This window comes from Prionailurus bengalensis, chromosome A1, assembly GCF_016509475.1.
Source record: "Prionailurus bengalensis isolate Pbe53 chromosome A1, Fcat_Pben_1.1_paternal_pri, whole genome shotgun sequence".
In the NCBI taxonomy this organism is placed as follows: Eukaryota; Metazoa; Chordata; class Mammalia; order Carnivora; family Felidae; genus Prionailurus; species Prionailurus bengalensis.
Window position 1 is genome coordinate 144,598,568 of NC_057343.1, and position 25,584 is coordinate 144,624,151.

Sequence of the window (25,584 nt, forward strand, 5' to 3'; positions counted from 1 at the left end):
TTTCAAACGTTCACTGTTCGTGTCTTAAAACTTGACGGGAAAAATATTCAACATCCGAGGCACTCAAGAAAAGCTTGAAAAAAAAGAAACCAATTGCTGTCTGGACCGCTTTAGGAGGCAGGAGAGTCTTCAGGGTTCATTCTCAAGGGAACCTACGACGGGCTACGGGCGTTACAAAGCCTCTCCAAGCGCGGTTCTTTTTAGAAAACAGAAGGAGGAAAGAAGGGGGGGGGGGGGGCGGACAGGGTCACTTCATCTCTCCCCCGTCCTGTGTGCCTAGAGCAGCCCTGGCTGCCCCGCTCTCTCCCAAGAACCCTCTCCCGCCCAGGTCCCGCTAGACCGCGTCTCCTTCCCCTCGCCACACGCAGTCCGTCCCCTCCGCCGCCCACGCTCCCCGCTCGGCCGCCCCCTCTCTTCCCGGCGAACCGGCTTCCCCGCCAAGGGGGCCGCCCCGGCCTCGGCCCTCCCCCGGCTCCGGCCGGCCAGACCATAAAGAGCCCGGCGCCAGCGGCGGAGGCAGCCGCTAGTGGGCTCAGCTCTGCACCGCCCCCGACGGCAGCCCCGGAGGCCGCGCCCCGCGCACCCTGCACCTGCGCCGCCCGCGGGGCCCGACGGAGGGTCAGTGCGCAGCCGGGGACACCGAGGCACGGCCAAGCCGCCTCGCTCGCGGGCGTCCGCGGCTGCAGGAAGAGCCAATATGCTGGCCTCGCGCGGAGCCGCCTTCCTCCTGCTGCACCTGGCCCTGCAGCCGTGGCTAGGGGCCGGCGCCCAGGCCACCCCCCAGGGTAAGTGGGCTCGCGCCGGGGCGGGGTCGACGAGCCCCGGGTTCCTCCTTCGCGCTCCGCTTGGACGACAGGAGGGACCAGCTCCGCGCGCTGTTTGGCCCATGGCTCCCAGGGCCTCCGTCGGTACTTCTCTGACCCTCTGGGGTCCGAGTCCCAGCATTTTGTGATTGGAAGTGGCGATTAGAGTACAGCATTTTCTGAGAGACCATTATCCAGCCATGAGACCACTTCCCTAAACAACAGCTTAGGGGATTCGAAACTTATTTTCAGTCCATGCAAAGAAGTGGAGTTCATTTCAGAGCTCACCCTGCGCTAGACCTCTAACACATCCTGAAATCCAGGTTGTATCCCCTGCGGTTCTCTCTGGCCGGCCATCCCCTAAGCCTTTGCCCACTAAACTCCGACCCGGCGGGAGCGAAGTTCCGAGAAAGGCACACGCAGCTTTACTCTCTTTGCCCGGCTACTGGCTCTTTGCTGCTTTTTGGCCCCCAAAACCATCTTTGGGAGTCGGCATCATCTCTTGATTCCTGAGATGAATAGAGCAGGAAGGACCAAGAAGTCGGTGTTTCTCTTCTAGAGGTAAAAATTCGATAAATGCTTTGAAAAGACAGCTGAATAATCTTCAAACTTCTGTGTGAAATGGGGTGAAAATGACCATTGGGCAGAATGCACTTAAGTTTAAACTGATTTTTTTTTTTTTTTTTGTAAAGGTCAAAAGGAAGAAATTACTTAAACAAGAAAAGATGTTAGGGCTCTCACTGGCCATCCAGTGATGACCTTCACCTGTTGACTTATTATTGCGGCATGAAATAAAGCTGGAAGGAGTCAAACAGGTTGAAGTGAAAGTTGTTCTTCCTCACAAACCCAGGGTGAAGCATGCCTTTGAGGGAAGTCTCCAATTCCTCCCTCTCCTATTGCAGTAATAACCCATTTAAACTTTGCATGTCACCAAATAACTCCTTTTGATTTCAGACCAGGCAACCAGAATAGTGGTTTCAGGGGGTAGGTAATAATACACTGCATTTAGTTTGCCTTGAAATATTTGAAATACTATAGTGTGTATTTATTCATTGTGACCTCTCTTCGAGGAAGGTAAGAAAGCTTTTTTAAAATATTGAAGTGTAATTGGCACAGAAGGATATATCAGTTTCAGGTGAACATGAAACATAATGATTCCAAAATTGCATACATTGTGAAATGATCACTACAATAAAGCCAGTTAACATCTGTCACCATACGCCATTACAAAAAAAAAATGACTTTCTGCAATGGAAACTTTTGGGGTTTTCTCTCTTAGCAACTTTCAAATATGCAATACTGTATTATTAACTATAATCAGTATGCTGTACTTTAAATCCCCATGACCTATTGGTTTTATAACTGGAAATTGGTACCTTTTGACACTTTTCACCCTTGCCTCCACCCCTACCCCACCCCCCACCAGTATGCTTACTGTCTATGAGCTTGGCTGCTTGTTGTTTTAGTTGCCACATAGAAAATGAGATCATACAGTATCTGTCTTTCTGTGTCTGACTTATTTCATTGAGCATAATGCCCTCAAGGTCCCTCCATGTTGTCACAAATGGCAAGATTTCATTCCTTTCTTAGGTTAAATAATTTTCCATGATACACATATACCACATCTTCTTTATTCATCTATTAATGGACACTTCGATGGTTTCCATATCTTGACTATTGTACGTAATGGTTCAGTGAACATGAACCTGTATATATCTTCTTGAATTAGTGTTTTTAGGGTTTTTGGATGAATACCCAGAAGTGGAATTGCTGGATCATAAGTAGTTCTATTTTTAGTTTTTTGAGGATCCTCCGTACCGTTTTCCATAGTGGTTGCACCAATTTACATTCCCACAAACAGTACACAAGAGTTTCCTTTTCTCCACATCCCTGCCAACACTTGGTATTTCTTTTTGATAATAACCATTCCAAACGGTGTGAGGTGATAACTCATTGTGGTTTTAATTTCCCTGATGATTACTGATGTTGAACATCTTTTCATGTGTCTGTTGGCCACTTGTATGTCTTTTTAATATAATTTATTGTCAAGTTAGCTAACATACAGTGTATACAGTGTGCCCTTGGTTTCAGGAGTAGATTCCCATGATTCATCGCTTACCTACAACACCCAGTGCTCATCTGTATGTTTTCTTTGGAAAAAAATATCTGTTCAGATCTTCCACCCACTTAAAAATCAGATTCTTTTTTTGCTATTGAGTTGTAGGAGTTCTTTATATAGTTTGTATATTAACCCCTTATCAGATATGATTTGTCAATATTTTCTGTCATTCAGTAGGTTGTCATTTCATTTTGTTGATGGTTTCTTTTGCTGTTCAGAAGCTTTTTAGTTTGATGGAGTCCCACTTGTTTGCTTTTACTTCTGCTGCCTTTGCTTTTTGATGTTAGAAAGGAAGCTTTTCAGGGTGCCTGGGTGGCTCAGTTGGTTAAGTGTCCGACTTTGGCTCAGATCATGATCTCAACTTTGTGAGTTCAAGCCCCACATCAGGTCTCTGCTGTCATCGTGGAGCCCACTTCTGATTCTCGGTCTCTCTCATTCTCTCTGTCCCTTCTCCACTCAAAAATAAATGAACATTAGGGGCGCCTGGGTGGCGCAGTCGGTTAAGCGTCCGACTTCAGCCAGGTCACGATCTCGCGGTCCGGGAGTTCGAGCCCCGCGTCAGGCTCTAGGCTGATGGCTCAGAGCCTGGAGCCTGTTTCCGATTCTGTGTCTCCCTCTCTCTCTGCCCCTCCCCCGTTCATGCTCTGTCTCTCTCTGTCCCAAAAATAAATAAAAAACGTTGAAAAAAAATTTTTTTTAAATAAAAATAAAATAAATGAACATTAAAAAAAAAAGGAAGCTTTTCAAAACAATTCAAAAGTTTCCTGATTGTACATAGGATTTGGCAGTTTTAAACTTAGGGGTTAATATTTTGTGTTGTATGAATTCCTGACATGTGAACACACAGCCTCATGGTGTGCTGCAGGTATGGATTTTGCTGATTCTTGGAGCTGCCTGTTTCATAGGACTCAGAATAAGGCTGTACTACCTAAATTATCTGGTTAACTTAGTTGCTGTAGATTATCAGATTAAGTTAAGTTTCTGATAGATTGTTTTATTGAGTTAATTAGTCTTACCATCATCAGCTCAACTGAATAATAATTTGTATCCTTTCTCCTGTGAGCTGCCTTGCTAGTCTTATTGGTATGTATTCAATTGTCATACCGTGGTAGTTGGACTGATTCGTAGTAGTAATTTCACCTCTAACAGTAGAAGGTTGTGGTTAGATCGTGGCACTATTAATGAAATGTAATAACATTAATAGAAAATTGTGTCTCATTTCCTTTTCAAAACACTCTCCAAACTCATTACCAACTAATCCCAACTCTGCCTCTTGAGAGAGAAGCCAGTGGGTTAGATGAGCCTTGAAGATTGAAATAGGGTAAATTTAGCTTGAGCTAAATCATGTGCATAATCCTAGTCAAAGCAAGACTCCAGAATAGCAAGAGTTTAGTGTTGAATGCAGTTCCCATACCTTGAACACTCATTGGCAGATGGCTTGTCCTGAATGGAACTTTTAGACATATTGTCTCATTTTCCCTTGTTCTTACTGATGGAAATGTAAAGCTTGAAATTCTCTGGAAATTAAAAAATTCTGTTTCCTTTTTGAAGTACAGTAGGCAATAGTCTTCATGTTTGGGAGGGGGGGGAAGCAGAGTCCTAGAAGGAACATAATAGATGTTTTGCTTTCCAGTATTTCTAATAGTAAATACATTATTTTGTAAGGTCCTTAAGTACATGGGAAAGAATACATATCCAGTATAAAGACAGATCATTTCTTAAAGAGTAGAAATTCTTGAGTAATTAGGGTTTTGCCTGTTTGTTTTATAACTTTTATTTATTTTTTTCTTATTACAAAAGTAACACCTGTTCATTGTAAAAAAAAAATAAAAAATTGCATAAGCAAAAAAAAGGAAATAAATGTATAATTATATGACCCAGAGATAGGTACTATTCATGTTAGGTTCTGTTGTGCTGTCTTTCAAATGTTTTCATTTGGAAATATATATTTCAAGTGGGGTCATGTTACATGTATAGTTTTATGATTTTTTCAATTCTATGTATCATGAACATCTTCCATATCTGTAAGTATTCAGCTGCATTACCATTTTTGATAGATAATAATCCACTTCTGGGAGGGACTAAAGTTTATTTATTGAGTGTTCTAATAAAGGACCCTTAAGTTGCATGCAGTGTTTTGATATTATAAACAATAATTTGTTGAACAATTGTAGTGCTTCAGGATGGCTTGGATGGCTAAAATCTCTTTGATCTCTGTCAAGCCCTTCTTTCTCTGCTAAGGACAGTTGATGTTTTCATTAAAAAGTGCTATGCTAACGAGGCTTTGGTTTTCCACCTCTTCCAGTTAGATTTTCTCCCATTTTCTTTGGATATCTTTGGGTATCATTGTATTTTTTGTTTTTACAGTCAGATGGTGAGAAAAATACCTTATTGTTCAAGTTAGCAATTCCTTCATCATTAGTTAAGCATATGAACTGTGTGTGTGTGTGTGTGTGTGTGTGTGTGTGTGTACATACCACAGCCTGCAGGAACTTCAGCCTCTAAACCTTTTTTCTAGATACAGTAATGTGTATACACACACACACACACACACACACACACACACAAAGTACTTATTTGCCATTGTAACTCTTTTTCTGTAAATTGTCTGTAAATTGCTTTTTCATATTCTGTGCCCATTTTCCTTCTCTTTTTAAAAATGTTTTTCTTTTTACTTTTTTTAATTACATCTAACTTAGTTAGCATATAGCGCAACGATGATTTCAGGAGTATATTCCTTAGTGTCCCTTACCCACTTAGCCCATCCCACCTCCCACAACCCCTCCAGTAACCCTCTGTTTGTTCTCCATATTTAAGAGTCTCTTCTGTTTTGTCCCCCTCCCTGTTTTTATATTATTTTTGCTTCCCTTTCCTTATGTTCATCTGTTCTGTGTCTTAAAGTCCTCATATGAGTGAAGTCATATGATACTTACCTTTTTCTGACTGCTGTGTCCATTTTTCTATTGCTTATTTTATTAATTTGTAAGAGCTCTTTATAAATTATGGATTCTATTACCCTTTTCATAACCAGATTATTGTATCTAGAAAACAGCTTTAGAGGCTGAAGTTCCTGTAGGCTTTGGAATTGTTCAAACAATATTAGTATAAACCAACAAAAATACTGAATAACTTCTAGTGAGTATTACCCATTTGGCCTTTGCCTTTTAAATAATTCTGGATGTATACTCTTAAAGCTCTCAAAAATATTACAAATATGTATATGTATCTATATCTCTAGATAGATAGATAGATAGAAAAAGAAAGAAAAAGAAAGAAAGAAAAAGAAAGAGGAAAAGAAAAGAAAAGAAAAGATAGAGATAGATGCATCCAACCTGGGGCTAGAACTTACAACCCTGACACCAAGAGTCTCCTACTTTACTGGCTGAGCCATCCAGGCACCCCTGCATCAGGATTTTTAACAGAGAAATATGGGAGAACTATATATGCACAAGGGGAACACTTGGGTCTGACAAAGACAGCAAATTGTTTGCTGACACACTGTGTCCCACCACATCCATTCTTTCTGCTGCATGCCTGGTATCATTTATCACTGACCTGGAAACTACAGTCAGCTCTGGTCCAGGGGGTGCATGAAAACCCTAAGGCAGGCATTTACTACTTGGAGACATAAGAGAAACAATGACTTGGATGCTCTCACCTGTCTCCCTTATAGCCTTTAGTGCTTTTCCTAGTGGGCTTTTTCAGAGCCACTTCTTGGGCCAAATGTGATTTACGGTTTGCAAATTTGTCTTCTCTTGGGGGTTCATGACCTAGTGATGATGATTATGCTGTATTTTTTCTGGTTCAAATGTCCAGCCACTGTAAGAATGATAAGGAAGAACTGGTGAGTTTAGCAATGTAAATGGTAACCGTGTTCATGTACGTTATATCTTACTGTCAAATTGTGCCCCCTCAAAAAAATGTTTGTCCCAAACTTCTTTCACTGATTATCCCTTTCTCTCCATTCTCCCTAGTCTTTGACCTTCTCCCATCTTCCAGCCAAAGGCTGAACCCAGCTGTTCTGCAGCCAATCCTGACAGATCCCACCTTGAATGAGGTCTATGTGATCTCCACCTTCAAGCTGCATTCTAAAAGTTCATCCACCATCTTGGGCCTTTACTCTTCAGTTGATGGCAGCAAATATTTTGAATTCACTGTGATGGGACGCTTAAACAAAGGTAAGCACATTTGCAGAAATCATTTTTCTAAGAATCTTCTTTTCCTATTTGAACATTTGGGACCTTTTTGCCTTGAGATGGTTCCCTCCTCCAATTTTATACTGATCCAACAGTCATGTCAGTTTTCAATACAAAATTCTTCTGATTGTTCATTGACCTGTCTGGGGAGGATGAGTTGATAATTTGGAGAGAGGATGAAGAATTGTTTGTGGCCAAAATGCCCTTTGACATTGTCCCACCTCCTGTTATTCTGAGTCCAGTTTGGGAAGGGACAGGACCCAGGACCATTAGGCCACTGACTTAGTTCAAGCTGCTACAACAAATACCATAGACGGGGTGGTCAAACAAGAGACATTTATTTCTGACAGTACTGGAGGCTGAGAAGTCCGAGATCAAGGTGCCAGCATATCTTGTTCATGGAGAAAGCCTGGGTCCTGCCACCTTCTTGCCATGTCCTTCCATGGCCTTTCCTCAGTGTGTGCCAGTGAAGAGAGCAAGCTCTCTGTCTTGCCTTCCTTAAAAGGAAACTAATGCCATCGTGAGGGTCCCACCCTCATGACCCAATTTAAACCTAATTACTTCCCAAAGGCCCACTGCCTAATACCACCACACTGAGGGGTTAGAGCTTCAACATCTGAATTTGGGGGGGGGGGAGGAGGGACACAAACATTCAGCCTCTAACAGCCACCCACACCATTCTTCTGTTCCCTCGGAAGCATGTGGCTTAGCAGACCTAACTCCCAGCTCTGCAAGAACCTCCCTGGACTTGATGCAGAGAACATACCTCAGTCAGTAGAACTAAATGAACTTTGTTCTTTTCCACCTGTTTCATCCCAGTTTACACAGGTCTGTCATCTGTTTGGTTGCTTTGCTGTCAAATGTTTCATTGTCACAGTGAGTTACTACAAATACTAAGAAATGATTCTCAAAGAAACAGGTCACTATTTTTTCATCTCCTTTCCCTCCACCCATGCCCTGGGGACAACACCTGTTCCTGCTTATTGAGGAATGTGACAGATACGTGTTCCTGCTGCCTCATGATTTTAATAAAAAAAGGGGGGGACTGGTCCTTCTGGCTAGATGTTATATTTATTTCACCTTGCTTTACTTTAAGTGCTTCAGACTCTCTATCAGATTCTAATTGTGATTGAACATTTAATTTTCAGATATTAGGAGCTGACAGAAATTCCTAATTCTTAGCTTTCATAGGACTACAGAGTTAAAAGCAGGAAGGAATGGGTTTTTAATTCCTTTTATGTCAAGTCCCAACCACCCCCCTGCCCCTTCCCTCCCCACTCATGTGCTCTCTCTGTCTGTACCTCGGGCCTGTCAGGGGCTGTGTTGAGGTCCCAAATAGTGAAGGGAGTCTGGGGACATGGTGACATGTCTCAGCTTGGTGACAGAAGGGCCTTCTGTGGAGTGAAAAACTCTGCTCCTAGCTTTTCATCCTCACTGAATCTCCCCCCTCCATTTCACAATTGTCCAGTATGCGTGAGCCCATTGTGGAAAATCTGTGTTGCCTGGAAACACAAGGCAGCACATTCCCCAGAACGGATTCTTTTTGTTGACTCTATATGGGCAGAGGTAACACCAGATAGCAAGATGGAGAGGTAAGGGTGTTTTTAGTGCTTCCTTTGAACAACCAGCAGTCATGTGATTCAGCTGTAAACACCAGCTGATCTCCATGTTAGAGGAGAAGACCCCAAGGTTGGATGAACACCTCTCCACCTTTCTGGATTTTGTTAGAAAATGAAAATTAAAGGAAAACAAAGAGGAATTTATACCAGAGTTTGGAGAGTGGACGAACTTGACATAGAGAATTTTCACTGGAGCAATAGAAAAAAGTATAGAGAGTTGCCAACACGGTGAATCTGAAGGTTCTGCGAAGGAGCAGTAGCCTTCAGACTGGAACGAGAAGGAGAAGTGACTGGGTCCATCAGCTCCATGGAAGAGACGGGGATGTGATTGTGACTCCCTGTCGAGGTATTTGATAGTGGCTGTGCAGGCCTGACCCGGAGGGTCGAGGAGAATCATCTACCTTGAAGGTGAACCCCAGTCACTGTCTAGGGATCTAGATGAGCTCCTACAGTAAAGTGAAGTGTATTCCGTGAAGAATGTGAAGCACAAGTTGGCCACTGAGCTCCCTGCTTCTACAAGTCAGCGTTTGCATGGCCGCCTCATTATTGTTCATAAGCATAACTTGGATGGAGTTAGGCTGGATGGCAGAAACCTTTAGTAGCTTCCCATTCCAAACTGAATAAGATACAGATGTCCCTGCTGAGCTGTCAGAACTTTCTGTGGCATGATCTCCCAACCAGCCTTTGCAATTTATCCCTTCTTCCAACCCTCCATGCAGCCTATGCTTGAGCTAGATGGACTAGTTACCATTTCCTGGGCCCACTCATGCTGTCTGTCCTTCTCTATCCTTTTACTCTTGTCCTTTGCTCCCTACAGGTACCTTTCCTGCATCATATACAGATACCAAAATCCTCAAGATGCAAGACCGTTCTCAAATTCTTTCTGACATCTTTTATTACGATTTCTACAGAAGGTACTAATCTTAGTGTGCCTTGTTCTTGAATTCTTCTCTCCAGTAAGTTGTAAGCTCCCTCAAAGCAGGAACTGAGCATCCCTGAACTCACCTTTGTGTCTTTTGTAGCCCCTAGCACAGTGCCTTGTACATAAAGTAGCTCATGAGCAAAGTGAATAGAATAAATGGAGGCTGTGAAGAGTAGCCTTGTTTATTAAAGAAGATATATACTGTTGTGAAAATTCTGGAAGTATACAATGTCTGGCACATAATAGTTCTGGCTCAAATGCATTAATGAATTTTGAAGACCATTTGGATGAGGACATAAGGGAAATGGACTATTTCTGATATAAATGATCTATCAGATTGTTAGTAATACAGGTGGTACAATCTTGGTAGAAATAAGCGTTCTACAGAAATCACCTGGCTATACAGAAGATCTGGTTGATATTTTTCTTGTACCTGGCATAGAAGCAACCTTCCAGTTAGGATTTTGAGTTTGAGTCACAGTTAAATCTCTTAACAGCTCTGTCCCCATGAATATGTCTCTGAAGTGCTTAGCCTTGGTTTACTGTCTCTACAGTGGGGTTGATTGATTGCAAGAACTGAATTATATAAGTATACTTTTTATAGACTGTGAAGCTCAGTAAAAATTTCAGGTTCTTCCATATGCTTCTATAAGATAGGTAGAAAGAAGAGGAAGAGAAAGATCTCTGTTTTTTTAGGGGACTGTCTTCCAGAGAGGATTTGGTGAACTCTTGGCTTGCCTTGATGAGACCTTTACCTTTCAGAAAAAAACAATAAGAACTGCTTCTTTAGTCTTAGTTTGTTTGCCACAGAAGAACAACTTGGGGGGTGCCTGGGTGGCTCGGTCGGTTGAACGTCCGACTTTGGCTCAGATCATGATCTCATGGTTCATAGGTTCAAGTCCCATGTTGGGCTCTGTGCTGACAGCTCAGAGCCTGGAGCCTGCTTAGGATTTTGTGTCTCCCTCTCTCTCTGCCCTCCTCCTGCTCACAATCTGTCTCTCAAAGATAAATAAACATTAAAATTTTTTTTAAAAGAACAACTTGGTGCTGTGGAAATGAAGGGAACCCCAAGAATTTGCAGTAATAACTGCAGACAGTCAAGCTCCTTAGCATTAAGATAGGACATGTCAAATAGTTCAGAGTAATGGTTCACAGAGAAGTCTGTGGGCTAAAGAGAAACACAGTATAAGAGAGCTAGATGAGTTTCAAAACTAGAATTCTGGGGGCACCTGGGTGGCTTAGTCGGTTAGATGTCCAACTCTTGATTTCAGCTCATGTCGTGATCTCATGGTTTTTGAGATCGAGCCCCATATCGGACTCTCCACTGGCCATGGAGTCTGCTTAAGATTCTCCCTCTTCCACTGCCCCTCCCCCCCCTAAAAAAATTAGAATTTTGAACCCAGTAATGAAGGGGGAAAATGAGGTGCCTCAAACACTAATAATAATATTTATGGGCCCATCCAGTGTCCCAAGACTGTTCTAAAGGCTCAAACCTCATTATCTCTTGTGATCTTCACTGTATTCCTATGAGGTGCCCTTGAATTGCTTGGTTTTAAAATGGTCATGTATAGAAAATGGAAAGAATATTAGTGAACTTTAGGACAAACTCCTGGAGGGTTATATTATTACTCTTGTATCTTGGGATTACCTGGAAAAGAAAGAGCTGGGATTATTTAAAAGAAAATGAGTTAACTAAAAATAAGTCATGCAAACTTTTTTTAAAGTAGTTTCTAAGCTGAGAGATCAAAAAGATGCTGTGAGCATAATGTATCTTGATATCTGAAAAGAATTTTTTGAAGCCACTCATTATATATTTCTGGATAGTATAAAAAAGAATAAGCTAGATAAATAGTACTATTAGGGGTTAGTAAGTTGTTTTACAGCAAATCTAGTGGTTTTTGACAAGGCTCTGTCTTGGGCATTGAACCGTTCAGCGTATCAGTGACTTAGGTCAAGGCATAAATAGTATTTTATCATGTCTGCAAATGGCACATAGCTAGAGAAGACTGTTGAACATGTTGGATGCCATCATCAAGTTTAACAAGGTCCTACCAGTCTGCCACATATGCCACAATGATATGAAATTTAACAATAATAAATGTAAATCCATCACCTAGGGGTGAAAAGTAAATTGCCAAAGTACAGGCTGTGGGAGAACTATCCTCAGAGGTCTAGTCAACATTAAGAACCAACTAGTGTTGAGCACAGTGCCTGACACTTAGTAGTTGTTTAGAAATGTTTGCTGAATGAATGAATGAATGAATGAATTAACAGATGCAGTAATGCAACAGTTTTTTAAATCTTCTTAAGGGGTGCCTGGGTGACTCAGTTGGTTGAGTGACTCTTGATTTCAGTTCAGGTCATGATACCAGGGTTGTGGGATCTAACCCCGTCTCAGACTCTGCCCTGAGCAAGGAGCCTACTTGGGATTCTCCTCCTCTACCCTTCTCCCTCACTTGCATGCTTTCTCTAAAAATAAAAATTAAAAAAATGCATATCACCTGTCGTCATTAAAAAAAAATCTCCTTAAATTTTAGACTTCATTAATGCATTCATGTAGCTGGATTAAAGGAGCTAATAGTCCCACCGTACTTATTCAGGACACATGACACAAGGACACTCTCAAGTCAGAGATTACCTTGAGGAGAGTCACCAAAACAACAGCCCTTTGGACCTCATTTTTTATGACATCACAAATCAAAATGTTAAAGGATCTGGAGAAATAAAGGAGCCAAATAGAAGACATGAGAGAGATGAAAGTTGCCTTAAAATATTTGAAGAATATCATTTGAATTAAGGATAAGACTAAATCTGTCTATAGTTTTGAAGAGCACAGTTAGGACTCATTGTTGGAAGTCAGAGGGAACAACAGATACTGGTTCTGTATTAGGAAAATCTTGGAGAGCAATCCAAAAGTGAAATGGGTTTCCCTACAAAGTAATTAGTTCCTTCTTCCTAGAAATGTGCTGGTAGAGGCTAAACATTTATTGAAGGGATTTGTGAAAGGGGATATTGAGCTAGATAACTTACAGTGTTCATATTCTGTGGCTCTGCTAAGACCAGAAGATTCCATGGGTGCTTAAGGAATTGCTTTGGAACTCCCTCCTATAAGATGACCTTGGGATTTTGTGCGCACTCAACAGCTTTTGTCACCTACCAGATAGTTGCACACTTGAGGAATCTCATAACTTCTTAAAATATCAAGCCCTCTGCAGATGTTTAATATAATTACTGTGCTTCCTTTCACTGGATGGTTTCTTTGCAGGGTGTGTGTGTGTGTGTGTATATATATACATGTACTCTGTGTACTTTACATTTGTTCAAACTGCTATAAGAAAATTTCAAAACCTCCACACGGCATTCATCCCACTTGGGAGTCACCCAGGGTACTTTCAGGAAAAGCAATTTGACGGCTTACCTTTTATATGTATTTCCAAAGCACTAAAGTTACAAAGACTCAGTGTATAGGGCATGAAGATAAATAAGCAAAGGCAAACAAGAATATCCATCACAAGAGACATTAATGGCAAGAAGACTTTTTTTTTTAATGTGCAATTATTTTAAAAGAAGAGGAAAGGTTGACAGCAATGACTTTCATCAAATATTGAAAAGTGCCAAAGAGCAAAGCCATTTGCCAAGCAAAGCAGAAAGCCCCGGACTACGGCTTCACGAGTTTGCTGCCTGTGGGCCAGGTCACTCTGAACTCTTTTGCCCAGGCAGACAAAATATTATCATTTCCAGTTCTTTAAAGCTGGCGCCCTACTTCATTGCTCTGACATTCAGTACATCATAATATTTTTGACTACCAAGTCCACTGTTCCGAAAAGCACCCTTTGAAAATTCTTTTCCAAGAAAGCAGTATTTCACATCTTCATTGCTTGGGTTTGCTCTTTCATCTTTTGCCAGTCGCGGAGATGGTATTTAATCAGGCTAAGTTACGTGGTTTCTGTGCCAAGCTGGTAGCCAGGCGTGTAAATGGAGCTATAAAATCAAGCCCCAAATTGTCTGGGATACAAAGATGCTAAGTTTAGAAGGAAAGGATTTGTAAAAAAATAAATAAATAAACCAGTAGAAACTGCCCCTCACGTTGTTTAAGAGATTGTGGGTTAAAAAAAATCAGAGTGGATACATGAATACTCTATTTTTCATCCAATAAATAGCTGTATTTTGCGTTTTCAGATGCTATGGTATGTGAGAAAATTGATAAAAATTAGAATACTGGCCCCAGACTTTATGGTCTAGTAGTGAAGATAAGAAATAAATACAAATAGATTAATACCTACATTTGCATAGCAGTTGGTAGTTTTTGCATTTTCTTATTTGACCACCACTGAAAACCAAAAGAGATAGAAAGGAAAACTCTTCTTAGCTGCATTTAATAGTTTAAGAAATAGACAGCTAACAAAATTAACAGGCCCAGGGTCACATAGCTATTAAGTATCTGAGCCAAAACTGGACTCTGAGTCCTGGAAAAGTACAGCTGGAAAAGTCCCGACAAAGTGTTACAGGACTAGGAATGAAGACAGCTGCCAGCCATTGGGAAGAAGGAAGACTTCGGGAAGTCGGGTGCATTTGAGCTGGATCATGGTTTCAGATGAGTAGCCGTGATAGATCAGGAAAGAAAGCGACGGAGCAGAGGGCACTCCACACAGAGGGAAAACCTAATACGGGTTGTTCAGCTTGGCTGGGTAATGAAGGCAGGGGGAAGGTTGCAGCTAGTCCTGGGATCAGGAGGTTAGATGTTATTTAGGAACCACTAGGGAGCTATTAAAAGATTTCAGTTGCTTGCTTGTGTGCGGCTTTGAGAAGGCAATAACTTGGTCAGAAGAGTCCTTTAAGGAGCTCAAGCTGTCGGTCTAGATAAATTGTGCAGAGAGAAGCTTTCGGTGGGAACGTGAGGCAGGAATGTGGTGGACAAAGCCAGCGACAGAACAGAGTGGAGACAGAAACGCCGTTTGAAGACGTGCGGTTTTCAGGCAGTTATCACCAAACTGGTTTCAGCTAGTGGTGAGTGAAGAGGGAATAAGAGAACGCAGTGTGCCGCGGCTGAAGAAACAAAGCTGTACCGATGACTGTTTTCCTGAGTGCGGTGTTCCTGGAGGTGGTGATGGGCAGAGGTGTGGTTGACCCAGGAGAAGACCACTCTTAGCAGCTTCAGGGGACTGGCTTTGCACCCCTCCTGGAGGGGGGGACCTGATTATGTTATTACCTCTGTAGTATCTCTGCTCCATTTTGCCCTCTCTGCTGTGTGTATGTGTGTTGCATTAAGATAGGGCAAGGTGAGCACTGGAAAAGGGGGCCGGAGAGAGGGAGGCAACTATGTCTGCCCTCTCCTGCTCCAACGGTGCTGTCTCTGGAGAAGGTCGGGGAAACTTCCACCCCTCAGGCTGCAAGCTCCTAGAGCCAGAGCTTTAGAATGTGTCTCAACTCAGTGTGACTGATGTGACAACAGTGAGTTTCCTGAGCAGGTGCCTGTCTGCCCTCTGGGGTAGTCTTACTGCTCTGAAGATAAAATAAGTATTGAAGCGCTGAAGCATTGAAACCCCTTACTTTGCAATAAAAAAGAAAAATGAAAAATGGAAGCCATAAGAGAAATGAGAATCACTGGATCAAATATGAAGAATGGTAAATGTCAAAGCACTTGATAATTTTTCTGCTAACGGACGTTTTGAAGATGGAAGTTTCCGTGATTCTTCTTTTCCTTTTGTTTCCTCTTGCCATTGTCACAAGATCTAGGAGCATGAGGAATTTGTCATTTCAGCACTGCGCTGCAACACAAAGCCAGGCAGAAGTATAGAATCCCCTTAAATAACAGCATGAGCACAACAGTAGGTTTTGCTCTCTGCAGTAGATATTGAATTGCCCCTCTCTAAACTTCATAATTTATATATGGAACACTTTCCATGCAATCATTTTATTATTCATTGAAAGTTCATGTTCACAACATTTAATGTGCACCTGCTATGTGTAAAGTGCTCCACTGGGTACTATTTATAAAATTAAACTTAGTGATTCAGTTATGAAAATAAATCATGGCCCACATGCCCTGGAAAGCCTGTTAAAAGCAGGCAAGATGCCCATGAAAATATGTTTCCTTTGAATTCCGCAGAAATCTCAGTTTGAGGAAGAAAACCAAGGCTATCTGTTTTAAGCCACTGTGTGTATCCTCTTAAACTGTTAATTTGAGGCACTGAGGTTGCGGTGTGAAGAGAATAAGGAGATGTTGAGTATACATGTCTATGACCTAATTGAAGTTTGGTGGCCCAAGTGGTATTCTCACTGGCCTGTAAAACTCCAGGTATTTGTAAAACTGTTCAAAACAATAAAGAAATGAGCTCTGAAAAGTTGAATTAGTCCATAGGTTTTGACCAATTTTCTCCCTCTTTTGGGTACCATATATGCCTTCAATTTCCAGCTGTGCAGTTTTTGTTTAAATTCTGAACAACATTAAATAAAGAGGTAAAAATTCTGGCGTATCCCATATTTATAATGCCTTGAGAATGTCTACTCATGTCTGCTTTCTTCCCTCCCATTCTTTCTCTTCATACCACCATATATAAAATACTATGTTTTATATTAGAGTCAGAGAAAGGTCTTTTAGCCAGTCTGTCCTGCCAGGTCTTACCAATTGTTTTCTCTTGGTAAGCGAGTGGTGGTGAGCACATAGGATCTTAAAAGAAGATCTCCTTACTCCTCCCGGCATCTCTGTATATCACAGAACCTAAGGCTATCTGGCCCTCTCCAGTCATGGTCAAATGGAAAAACAGATCTGGGCAGATTTTAGAAGCGGTGGGAATATCCACCTAGACGGCCTTATACATTTGGAGGAAGTCGTCAAGTAAATCCTGAAAGTTTCATAGTGGTGATTATTTTTTCTGGCAGTACTACAACATCAACAGGCTGGTTACTCCACGGGGAGGCACCAAGTTGGCATTTACACTCTTCAGAAAAGGTACCTGTGGAAAAATAGTCCAAGTTACTTGCTACAAATCATACAGCTTGACAGCAGCACAGTCTGGGTATATGTACATAATTCACTTCTTCTTAATTATTTTTTTGTATACTATAACGCATGTTTCTTGTGAAAAAAATTAGACATTGAGGATGAGCAAGAGGAAAACATCATCCAAGCACCCACCAATGACCGTATTAAAGTTGACATATTTCCTTCTAAATTTCTGTATATTTTTTTCTGAACGAAATTATACTGTGACTCAACGTGTTTCTTGCTCCACAAAATACCAGGACTCTTTCTGTGTTTTTAATGCGCACCTATTCCATAGTATCCCATTTCATGATTACACTAAAATTAAAGTAGCTAGCACACCCTCTCTTTTTATGCATATATGTTGTACCAAATGTTTCTTACATATTCCTGAAATGATTATTTCTGGCAGTGAACTGGAGTTTGGCAATGGTACCTATGGATGAATTTGGAGGTGTTCTTGGGTCGACTCACTAAGCCCTTAGAAGCAAATCGGTTTGCTCCCAAGACCAAACTTGGGTCTTTAGAGCAAACCTCACCCGATGGGCTTTAACTCCCAAAGGCTCAGCTGAACAGATTTCAGCTCAGGGCTCAATAAATTCAAGAAAGTAATGGAGTAAAAAGCAAGACAGAAAACCAGAATCTTAAAGTTTGTAAGAATTTTTATTTAACAAGAAGTGGAAATGCTTGAGCTTAAGGATGTATGTGAATAGATAGCTACCTACATATAAAAAGAAAAAATCAAACAGAAAATAAGATAGTAGATCTTCTTCTTAGTCCTTCTTTTGCAACCATGGATACCTTAGGTTTTCTGAGCATTGTTAAATTGAAGATGGGTTGCAGAGGGACAGTATGACAGATAATACTCCATTCAATATATGTTTACAAAGGCCTAGCCATAGTTCGCATTCCTTTAGTCATGAAATAACCCACTCTCAGTTTCTTTTTTTTTTACTTTTTTTTTTCAATATATGAAATTTATTGTCAAATTGGTTTCCATACAACACCCAGTGCTCATCCCAAAAGGTGCCCTCCTCTCAGTTTCAAATTCTAGTCTTGCCACTTAGATGTCCTTGTGTAAGTTCCTTCACTTACCTGACGTTCACTTTTGTCATCTGGAGTTATTCCACTTTGATAGGATTGCAGTGAATAGAAATTAAGTGTTGAAAGCAACTAAGGGCGGCACCCAGCTCCAATGTAGTGCTTAATAAATGAATTGGTGAATTAATGGATTTATGCGTTCAGGAGCTTATTTGGATTTCAACTGACTTTTGATGGATTCTGCTTGCTTATTGTACTTATCACTGTCTGAAATTGTTTGTTTTCAGATGTGCTACTTAGTGTCTGTCTTTCCATGAGCACAAAGCATCCTCAACAACAGAGTGGGTTACAGGTGTCTAGAATAATGCCTGGCACACAATGTGTTGAATATTTATGGTTCCAACTTGCTTGCATTCTTTCTAGTGACCCAGCCTTGTGACCTACAGGCTGTTTAGCAGAGACTTGCCCTTTCTCATCCTTTTCTCATCCTTGGTTGATATGTGCTTGGTTCCAGCTGTACTCCGTTACCTGAAGAACGATGGGAGGATTCATTTGGTGGTTTTCAACAACCTGCATCTGGCTGATGGCAGGCGGCACAGGGTCCTCCTGAGACTCACCAACTTGCGGCGAGGGACTGGCTCTGTAGAGCTCTACATGGATTGCACCCAAGTGGATTCTGTTCACAATCTCCCCAGAGCCTTTTCCGGCTCTTCCCAGAGTCCTGAGTCCATTGAATTAAGGACCTTCCAGAGGAAGGCACAGGTAGAAACCCATAAGCCATTCTCCAAAGTGGAAAGAGCCCAGGCTCAGGGAATGCAGAGGAGTATGCTGAGGTCATGTGTGGGTCTCATTCTGGATGCATAATTAGCATTACCTGTAAAACTTAAAAACCTATTGAAAGAGGGCCTAGGCTCAAGGCAAACTGAATTAAATTCTGTAGAGGTGGTGCCTAGGCCTAAGTATTTTTAATAATACTGATTCTAGGGGCGCCTGGATGGCTTGGTCGGTTAAGCATCCAACTTCGGCTCAGGTCATGATCTCACGGTCCGTGAGTTCGAGCTCTACGTCAGGCTCTGTGCTGACAGCTCAGAGCCTGGAGCCTGTTTCAGATTCTGTCTCTCCCTCTCTCTCAGCTCCTCCCCTGTTCATGCTCTGTCTCTCTCTGTCTCAAAAATAAATAAACGTTAAAAAAATTTTTTTAAATAATAATAATACTGATTCTAATCAGAAGCTAAAATTGAGAGCCTCTAAAGTTGGAAAGGAAAAGCAAAAATTTAAAGAACAATCTTAGAGGGGCCCCTGACTGGCTCGGTTGGTAGAACACGCGGCTCTTGATTGTGGGTTCTTGAGTTTGAGCTCCACATTGGGCCTAGAGATTACGTAAAACAGAAACAAAATCTTAGAGCAATAGGATGATCTATTTTAAATCTTTCTATAATTTTACTGTTTTTAATGAAAGTGAAAAAGAATGATTGGAAACTCCAAGCACTAGGAACATTTTTCCTGTGTCTTATTAGAGCAATCCTAGCAAAAAAGACCTTACTGCCAACTTAGTTCCATGAGGCCTTAAAAGTCTCATCACCCCTTTTCTGTTTTATGATATGTTGATGGTATTTTTTATTATATCATGGCACCTCCCCTAGAAATTGCCACATATATTGCTTTTAAATTTTTGTGCCAGGAAATAATGTGTTTCCTATAAAGAACTAGCATTCTTTTCCTTCCCATTTATTATAACTGGTCATAGTTCTTGAATTTTACCTTCCATTGATGTAGAAGTCAATGCCAAAATCAGTAACTGTGTTCATCTGTTATGGCCCATAATGTTATCTTCTGTGTCTCAATCTTCATTTCCATTTCTACTTTATTTTATTGTATGTGCTTTAGTTACAAGCTGCTCTGATCCCTTTGTACAAAGAGACTGGGTATAAGCAATAATTTCCGTTACAACTAGGAATGCTGAGAAGTTTTACATAATAATATAAAAACAATGAATCTGATACTAGAATTTTGTGTTTGGAGAATAGGAAGCATTTTCAAGCAGGAACTGCAAGAAAGCTAAAATGCAAGGTTCTTTTGTTTTTGCAGAAAAAGAGAAAAACACATATAGACAGTATAGATTTTTATATAGAGAAAAAAATAGTGAATAGAGAGATATGCAAAACTTTATTTCTGAATCCCCAAAGTAGCCCAAATAATCAGAATGACAGTCACAAATTGTGTCACTGACCATTTCAGAATTTAGTGTGTACCACTAAATAAGTCAATTTCTAAAAGCCAGGAGTCAGCCATGTCAAGGTCATGAGAAACTAAACTCATTGGAATTTTTCCAAAAGTTCTAAATCCTTAGACTATCAAAGACTACAGTATTCTATCTTCATAGTCACCTTCTTATTTATTCAGTCAGCTAACAAATAGGCATATTCTAGGCGTTAAGGAAAGCATAGTGGGCAAAACAGTCATGGCCCTGCCTCCATAGAGCTTATAGCCTGATGACCAAAACAATATCTGTTACATAGCATGTGTTGCGTATTAACTTAGCAAAATTAGAAAAAAGAATTACTCTGAAAATATTTAGTGTCCTTGTTTTATTTCTTTATTACTTATATATTTTTTAATTTAAATTTTAATCAACATACAGTGCAGTATTGGTTTCAGGAGTAGAATTCAGTGATTCATCCCTTACATACATCACCCAGTGCTCATTATCACAAGTGCCCTCCTCAATACCCATCGTCCATCTAGCCCATCCCCCACCCACCTCCCTCCATCAACCCTCAGTTCTCTGTTAAGAGTCTCTTGTGATTTGCTTTCCTCTCTGCTCTCCCCCACCTTCCTATATGTCCATCTGTTTTGTGTCTTAAATTTCACATATGAACATCCTCATTTTTAAAATAAGGATGATATGGGAATGCAAGCTTGTACAGCCACTCTGGAAAACAGTATGGAGGTTCCTCAAAAGACTAAAAATAGAACTACCCTACAACCCAGCAATTGCACTACTAGGCATTTATCCACGGGATACAGGTGTGCTGTTTCGAAGGGACATATACACCCCCATGTTTATAGCAGCACTACCAGCAATAGCCAAAGTATGGAAAGAGCCCAAATGTCCATTGATGGATGAATGGATAAAGAAGATGTGATATATATATACAATGGAGTATTACTCAGCAATTAAAAAGAATGAAGTCTTGCCATTTGCAACTACGTGGATGGAACTGGAGGGTATTAAGCTAAGTGAAATTAGAGAAAGACAAATATCATATGACTTCACTCATATGAGGACTTGAAAAGACAAAACAGATGAACATAAGGGAAGGGAAACAAAAATAATATAAAAACAGGGAGGGGACAAAACAGAAGAGACTCATAAATATGGAGAACAAACAGAGGGTTACTGGAGGGGTTGTGGGAGGGGTGATGGGCTAAATGGGTCAGGGGCACTAAGGAATCTACTCCTGAAATCATTGTTGCACTATATGCTAACTAATTTGGATGTAAATTTAAAAAATAATAATAAAATAAGGATGATAACTTTACACTGGCAGTTAACATAAACTTTTTCTGTCACGAGTATACAATAATGAGTAGATTAAATATTATAAAATAGAGAGGTGAGGAAATTGACTTTGTGACTAGAATGATTGATATCAACCAATAATGTGAAAGTATGATTCCAACTACCTGATAATCAGAGAGTATACTGTTTATTCATTCTCCTAGCCCAAGGAAATCAGGGTCTTTGCTAAAACCTGGAGCCGAGACATCCTAAAAACAATAGCGTTTAAAATTGAGATCAGTGTCTTATTTATTACAGTCTAAACTCCATAACTAAATTCCAGACCATTCTTAAGAGGTGTCTGCCACAAAATAACTTGTTTACCATGAAAGCAAAAGCCTTTCCTCTTCTCGGAGACACCTTGATGAACCCTCAGGCCAAGTTGGATGCCAGCATTTTCCTAGGTTATTGGCTACTTCCATATTTGCTTCAGTCAGAAGGATAGGGCTGGCAGGTTTTAGGAAAAATCAAACCCACAAAATTATGCAAGCTGTCAGAGTCTAAGTACACAGGGCTACTTACTCTGTTATGAAAATTATGTGAGTATGCAAGCACATTGGTTTTTTTTTAACAGTGTCAGCAATGTGTGGTATGAATGTGATTTCTTCCAGGATTCCTTGGAAGAGCTGAAGCTGGTGGTGAGGGGCTCACTGTTCCAGGTGGCCAGCCTGCAAGACTGCTTCCTACAGCAGAGTGAGCCACTGGCCACCACAAGCACAGGTATGGGCTCTTGGGCAATTTGCACACCTTCATCAGTACAGATAAACCCTGAGCCCCCAAGTGGGCTGGCTCCCATCACTGAAAGGTGAACTTCAGTAGAGCACAGGTACAGGATGTGTCTACAGAAATCAGGCTCTTGTGCCAAAGAGCGGGACAAGAAATATTTCCATTGTACTTTTATTTTTATAACTCATGAATTTGGGCTAACAGCCAATGGCATCATTATCATTTTTTTAGGTGAATTAGATGAATTACCCCAAGTTAAATTACTCTCCTCGGGTTTTTGTCATGATGATTCTCTGGGAAACCATTTGCTTTTGAGCCATGGTAGAAATGTCTGTTAGTGGCTGAATACTCCTTGGCTTTTGCTATTGCTACAGGAGACTTTAATCGGCAGTTCTTGGGGCAAATGACCCAACTCAACCAGCTCCTGGGAGAGGTGAAGGATCTTCTGAGACAGCAGGTAACAAGGCCACAGCATCGAAAATCCCTAGTCCTGTCAAAGAAGCTCATCATACGAGCTAGTGGAGCTGCTGAGGCAGCAGGGGCAGGGAGGTGGACCTGGAGGCAGACCTCAGGTGGCCCCATGCGGCCCACTACCCCGGAGGTCTGTTCAAAGGGCTCTGGAAGTGGGGGACAGGTATGTGATGGCTCTCCTTGGAGCCATGAAAGGCTACATTAGCACTACCTTAAGAAGTGTTTACTAGATTGCTACACATGGATTCTTTCATTCCTGGATTCTATATCAGATACTCCTTTTCCATCCTGTTTTTCCCTTCCCATTTCTAAAGGTCAAGGAAACATCATTTTTGCGAAATACCATAGCTGAGTGCCAGGCTTGCGGTAAGTGCTGTTCTAGTAACTGCTTCATCCTGAGTTGGACGAGCAGGTGAGGACTGATGAAGGGCCATGGAGTGAGGCTACACTGACTATGGTTTCTGGAGGTTTGGCACAGAGTTGAAGGGAAGGGAAGTTCACTGGAAAATCAAATAGCATTTTGAATCAGCTACGTTTTTCTGGTGGTCAAAAAGTCTGCGGATTATTGGTTTTCCTCTAGGTCCACTGAGCTTTCAGTCTCCAACCCCAAACACGCTGGTGCCCCCTGCATCCCCAGCGCCCACGACATCCTCGACACCCCCAGTGCGCCGCTGTGATTCTAACTCCTGTTTCCGCGGCGTCCGATGTACTGACACCAGAGATGGCTTTCAGTGTGGGCCCTGCCCCGAGGGCTACACAGGAAATGGGATCACCTGTTCTGATATTGATGAGGTAAAAGTTCAGCTTCCCCGGGACAGGGGCTCCCTAAGTATCTTGTACACCCTACAGCTTATGGAAAAGGAAGCCAGGTTGATGATGCTGGGATGACATGGGCTGTTCTCCAGGTGACATAAATACTCTCCCTCGTGAATCCTTAGCGACCACAAGACCATGAGCAGCAGGATGAAGGAGGCATGACACCTGATTGTGGCTCTGTTTGTAATATCTCCTCTCTGTGTTCCCGGCGGTTCTGCTGGGCCATGTCACTATAATGCTGAGATTTGTACCCCAGCATAGATTATTTCTCTCATGTAGTCAGTGTTACAGTTTGGATTTTTCTACACTTCTGCAAACACGGGAGGGGGAATATCTGTGTGAGGGTATATTTCAGGGGTTGCAACTAACTTCTTCAGGTTAGATGTGCAGAGGGGAATCTCAGACCAGCAAAGCCTGTTGAGGAGATCCTATAACCTGTGAGTAACCAAAAGTGCTGAGGGATGGAGCCAGAAGGACATACAGCAAACACAGGCTGTTTGGCCGGCTTGCAAACGCCTCTAAAGGAGATTGTTTCAAGACTGTGGTTAGCCAGTCTTTAGTCTAGTCCCAAAGCAGTGTTCACAGTAGGTAGCAAGGCCGCCACCAGAATATGCCTTTCCCCTCCCACCAAGCCAGAGGAGGACTAGAAGGAGAAAGAACGGTGCCTGCAAAGAGGTTAGGTGTGTGTGCATACACACACACACACACACACACACTCACACAGCTCCTTCAGGCTTATGGTAGCACTCAGCTGATTACTTTCCCAGGTAATAAGCAATTAAGATGGTCTGTAGTAATCCCTCACTTGGAGAGATGTCTGTACATGTTTCACAGAACTGCATCTGGTTTTTATCTGTGAGCTGGAATTTTCCTCCTTTTGAAAGGGCAGGAAGTGGTCATGTTTTTTACATTAGTTGAAGCGGTTAAAAAAAAAATCAGAACAAATCTCCTAGACTACCAAGAGCCTTAGAACATCCGTGGACTCTATAGGGCATGAAGGCAGGCACAGACCCTAATAGATCACATCTTGTTGAAAAAAGCAACAGCTACCCTGGCCTTGTCTTCTTGAGATTTTTTCATTTGAGAATTTGGTTTAGTAATGCATTTGGATTCATCTAACAGCCACCTGACAGGCAGTCCAGGAACACTGTCCTTCCATGGTGGTTTTAAGTTACAAGATAGAATATCAGAGAATTTACACTGGGAGGTAGACTGATTATCGTTAAGGACCTTTTCCACTTGGCCATGCCATTATTTGTAATACAGCAAAGCCCACTAGAAGTCAGCCTTATACCGTGTGTGTCTGAGATTCCATCTATAACTATGAAATTAGAAGCCTTTATATCCTTTTACCATCTTGGTCACCAAGAAATAGACAGTTAAGTAAATAAGCATGTACAAATAGATGAATGAGAGTTTGTGTTTGCTCCATGTGGCTAAAGACTTTGGTTTTTTTGTTCCCAGTGCAAATACCATCCCTGCTACCCAGGTGTGCGCTGTGTGAACTTGGCTCCCGGCTTCAGATGTGATGCGTGCCCCATGGGCTTCACAGGGCCCATGGTGCAGGGTGTTGGGATCAGTTTTGCCAAGTCAAACAAGCAGGTGGGCTGAAGTTACGGTCTTTCTACTCATTTTTTATCTTAATTACCAACAGAAAACCTTGGGTTTGTTCCCACCTCTTTCATTATAACCCTTTACCTCCTTGAACAGCCAATGCCATGTGGAATGTCATGGTGCACAAAGGACAAATAGGGAAGTTTTCCAACTCATTTCTGAGTATAGATGTTCATAATATCTAGTAGGGAGGAAGCTATTAAATCAGGATAATAGAGTATCACTAGGAAAACAATGAGTGGGGTAACACTAAATATGTGGTATGATTTCAGACTTATTCTGTTAGCCATTGAACGTTTTGTCCTGCAGAATAACTTGAGAATCAAGGAAACAAATAAAAGCTTTGAAAAATTAGGTCACTTTTATAGAGTCATTGTTGCTGATAAGAAGCTATTTTAGAGATGAGAGGATTTCAAGAGTAGAAATAATCCCCTGAGGAAACCCCCCCTTCTTCTTATATAAGCTATAAACTGCCATAAAGCACTTGAGCACTTTGTGACAGTCTCCATTTATTTCCAAATGTTCTACTATATCCTGGCCATTATTTAACTGACTGACTGTGAAATTCTTTTTGATGTCTTCAGCCCTTAAAAGTGGTTGGTCTATAAATATATTTTACTACCTTAGGGAAATTATTAGGTTTGAAGAAGGGCAAGGGTTCATTATTTCCTAGCTGCCTATCAAAGGATTCTAGAGGGCATCATTTTTTA

The 25,584-nt window shown here is 41.5% G+C and overlaps 1 protein-coding gene across 1 annotated transcript in view; it reads left to right on the plus strand.

Moving 5' to 3' along the window:
- Positions 1-489: 489 nt before the first annotated feature.
- THBS4 (thrombospondin 4) overlaps positions 490-25,584 on the plus strand; it is a 43,635-nt gene continuing 18,540 nt past the window's right edge. The window contains exons 1-8 of the mRNA XM_043592948.1: positions 490-785; positions 6,897-7,100; positions 18,200-18,447; positions 21,859-21,967; positions 22,348-22,430; positions 22,759-22,810; positions 23,025-23,236; positions 24,725-24,862. Coding sequence (XP_043448883.1) covers positions 698-785; positions 6,897-7,100; positions 18,200-18,447; positions 21,859-21,967; positions 22,348-22,430; positions 22,759-22,810; positions 23,025-23,236; positions 24,725-24,862 — 1,134 coding nt within the window. The 5' untranslated portion in view covers positions 490-697. The remainder of the gene's footprint in view (positions 786-6,896; positions 7,101-18,199; positions 18,448-21,858; positions 21,968-22,347; positions 22,431-22,758; positions 22,811-23,024; positions 23,237-24,724; positions 24,863-25,584) is intronic.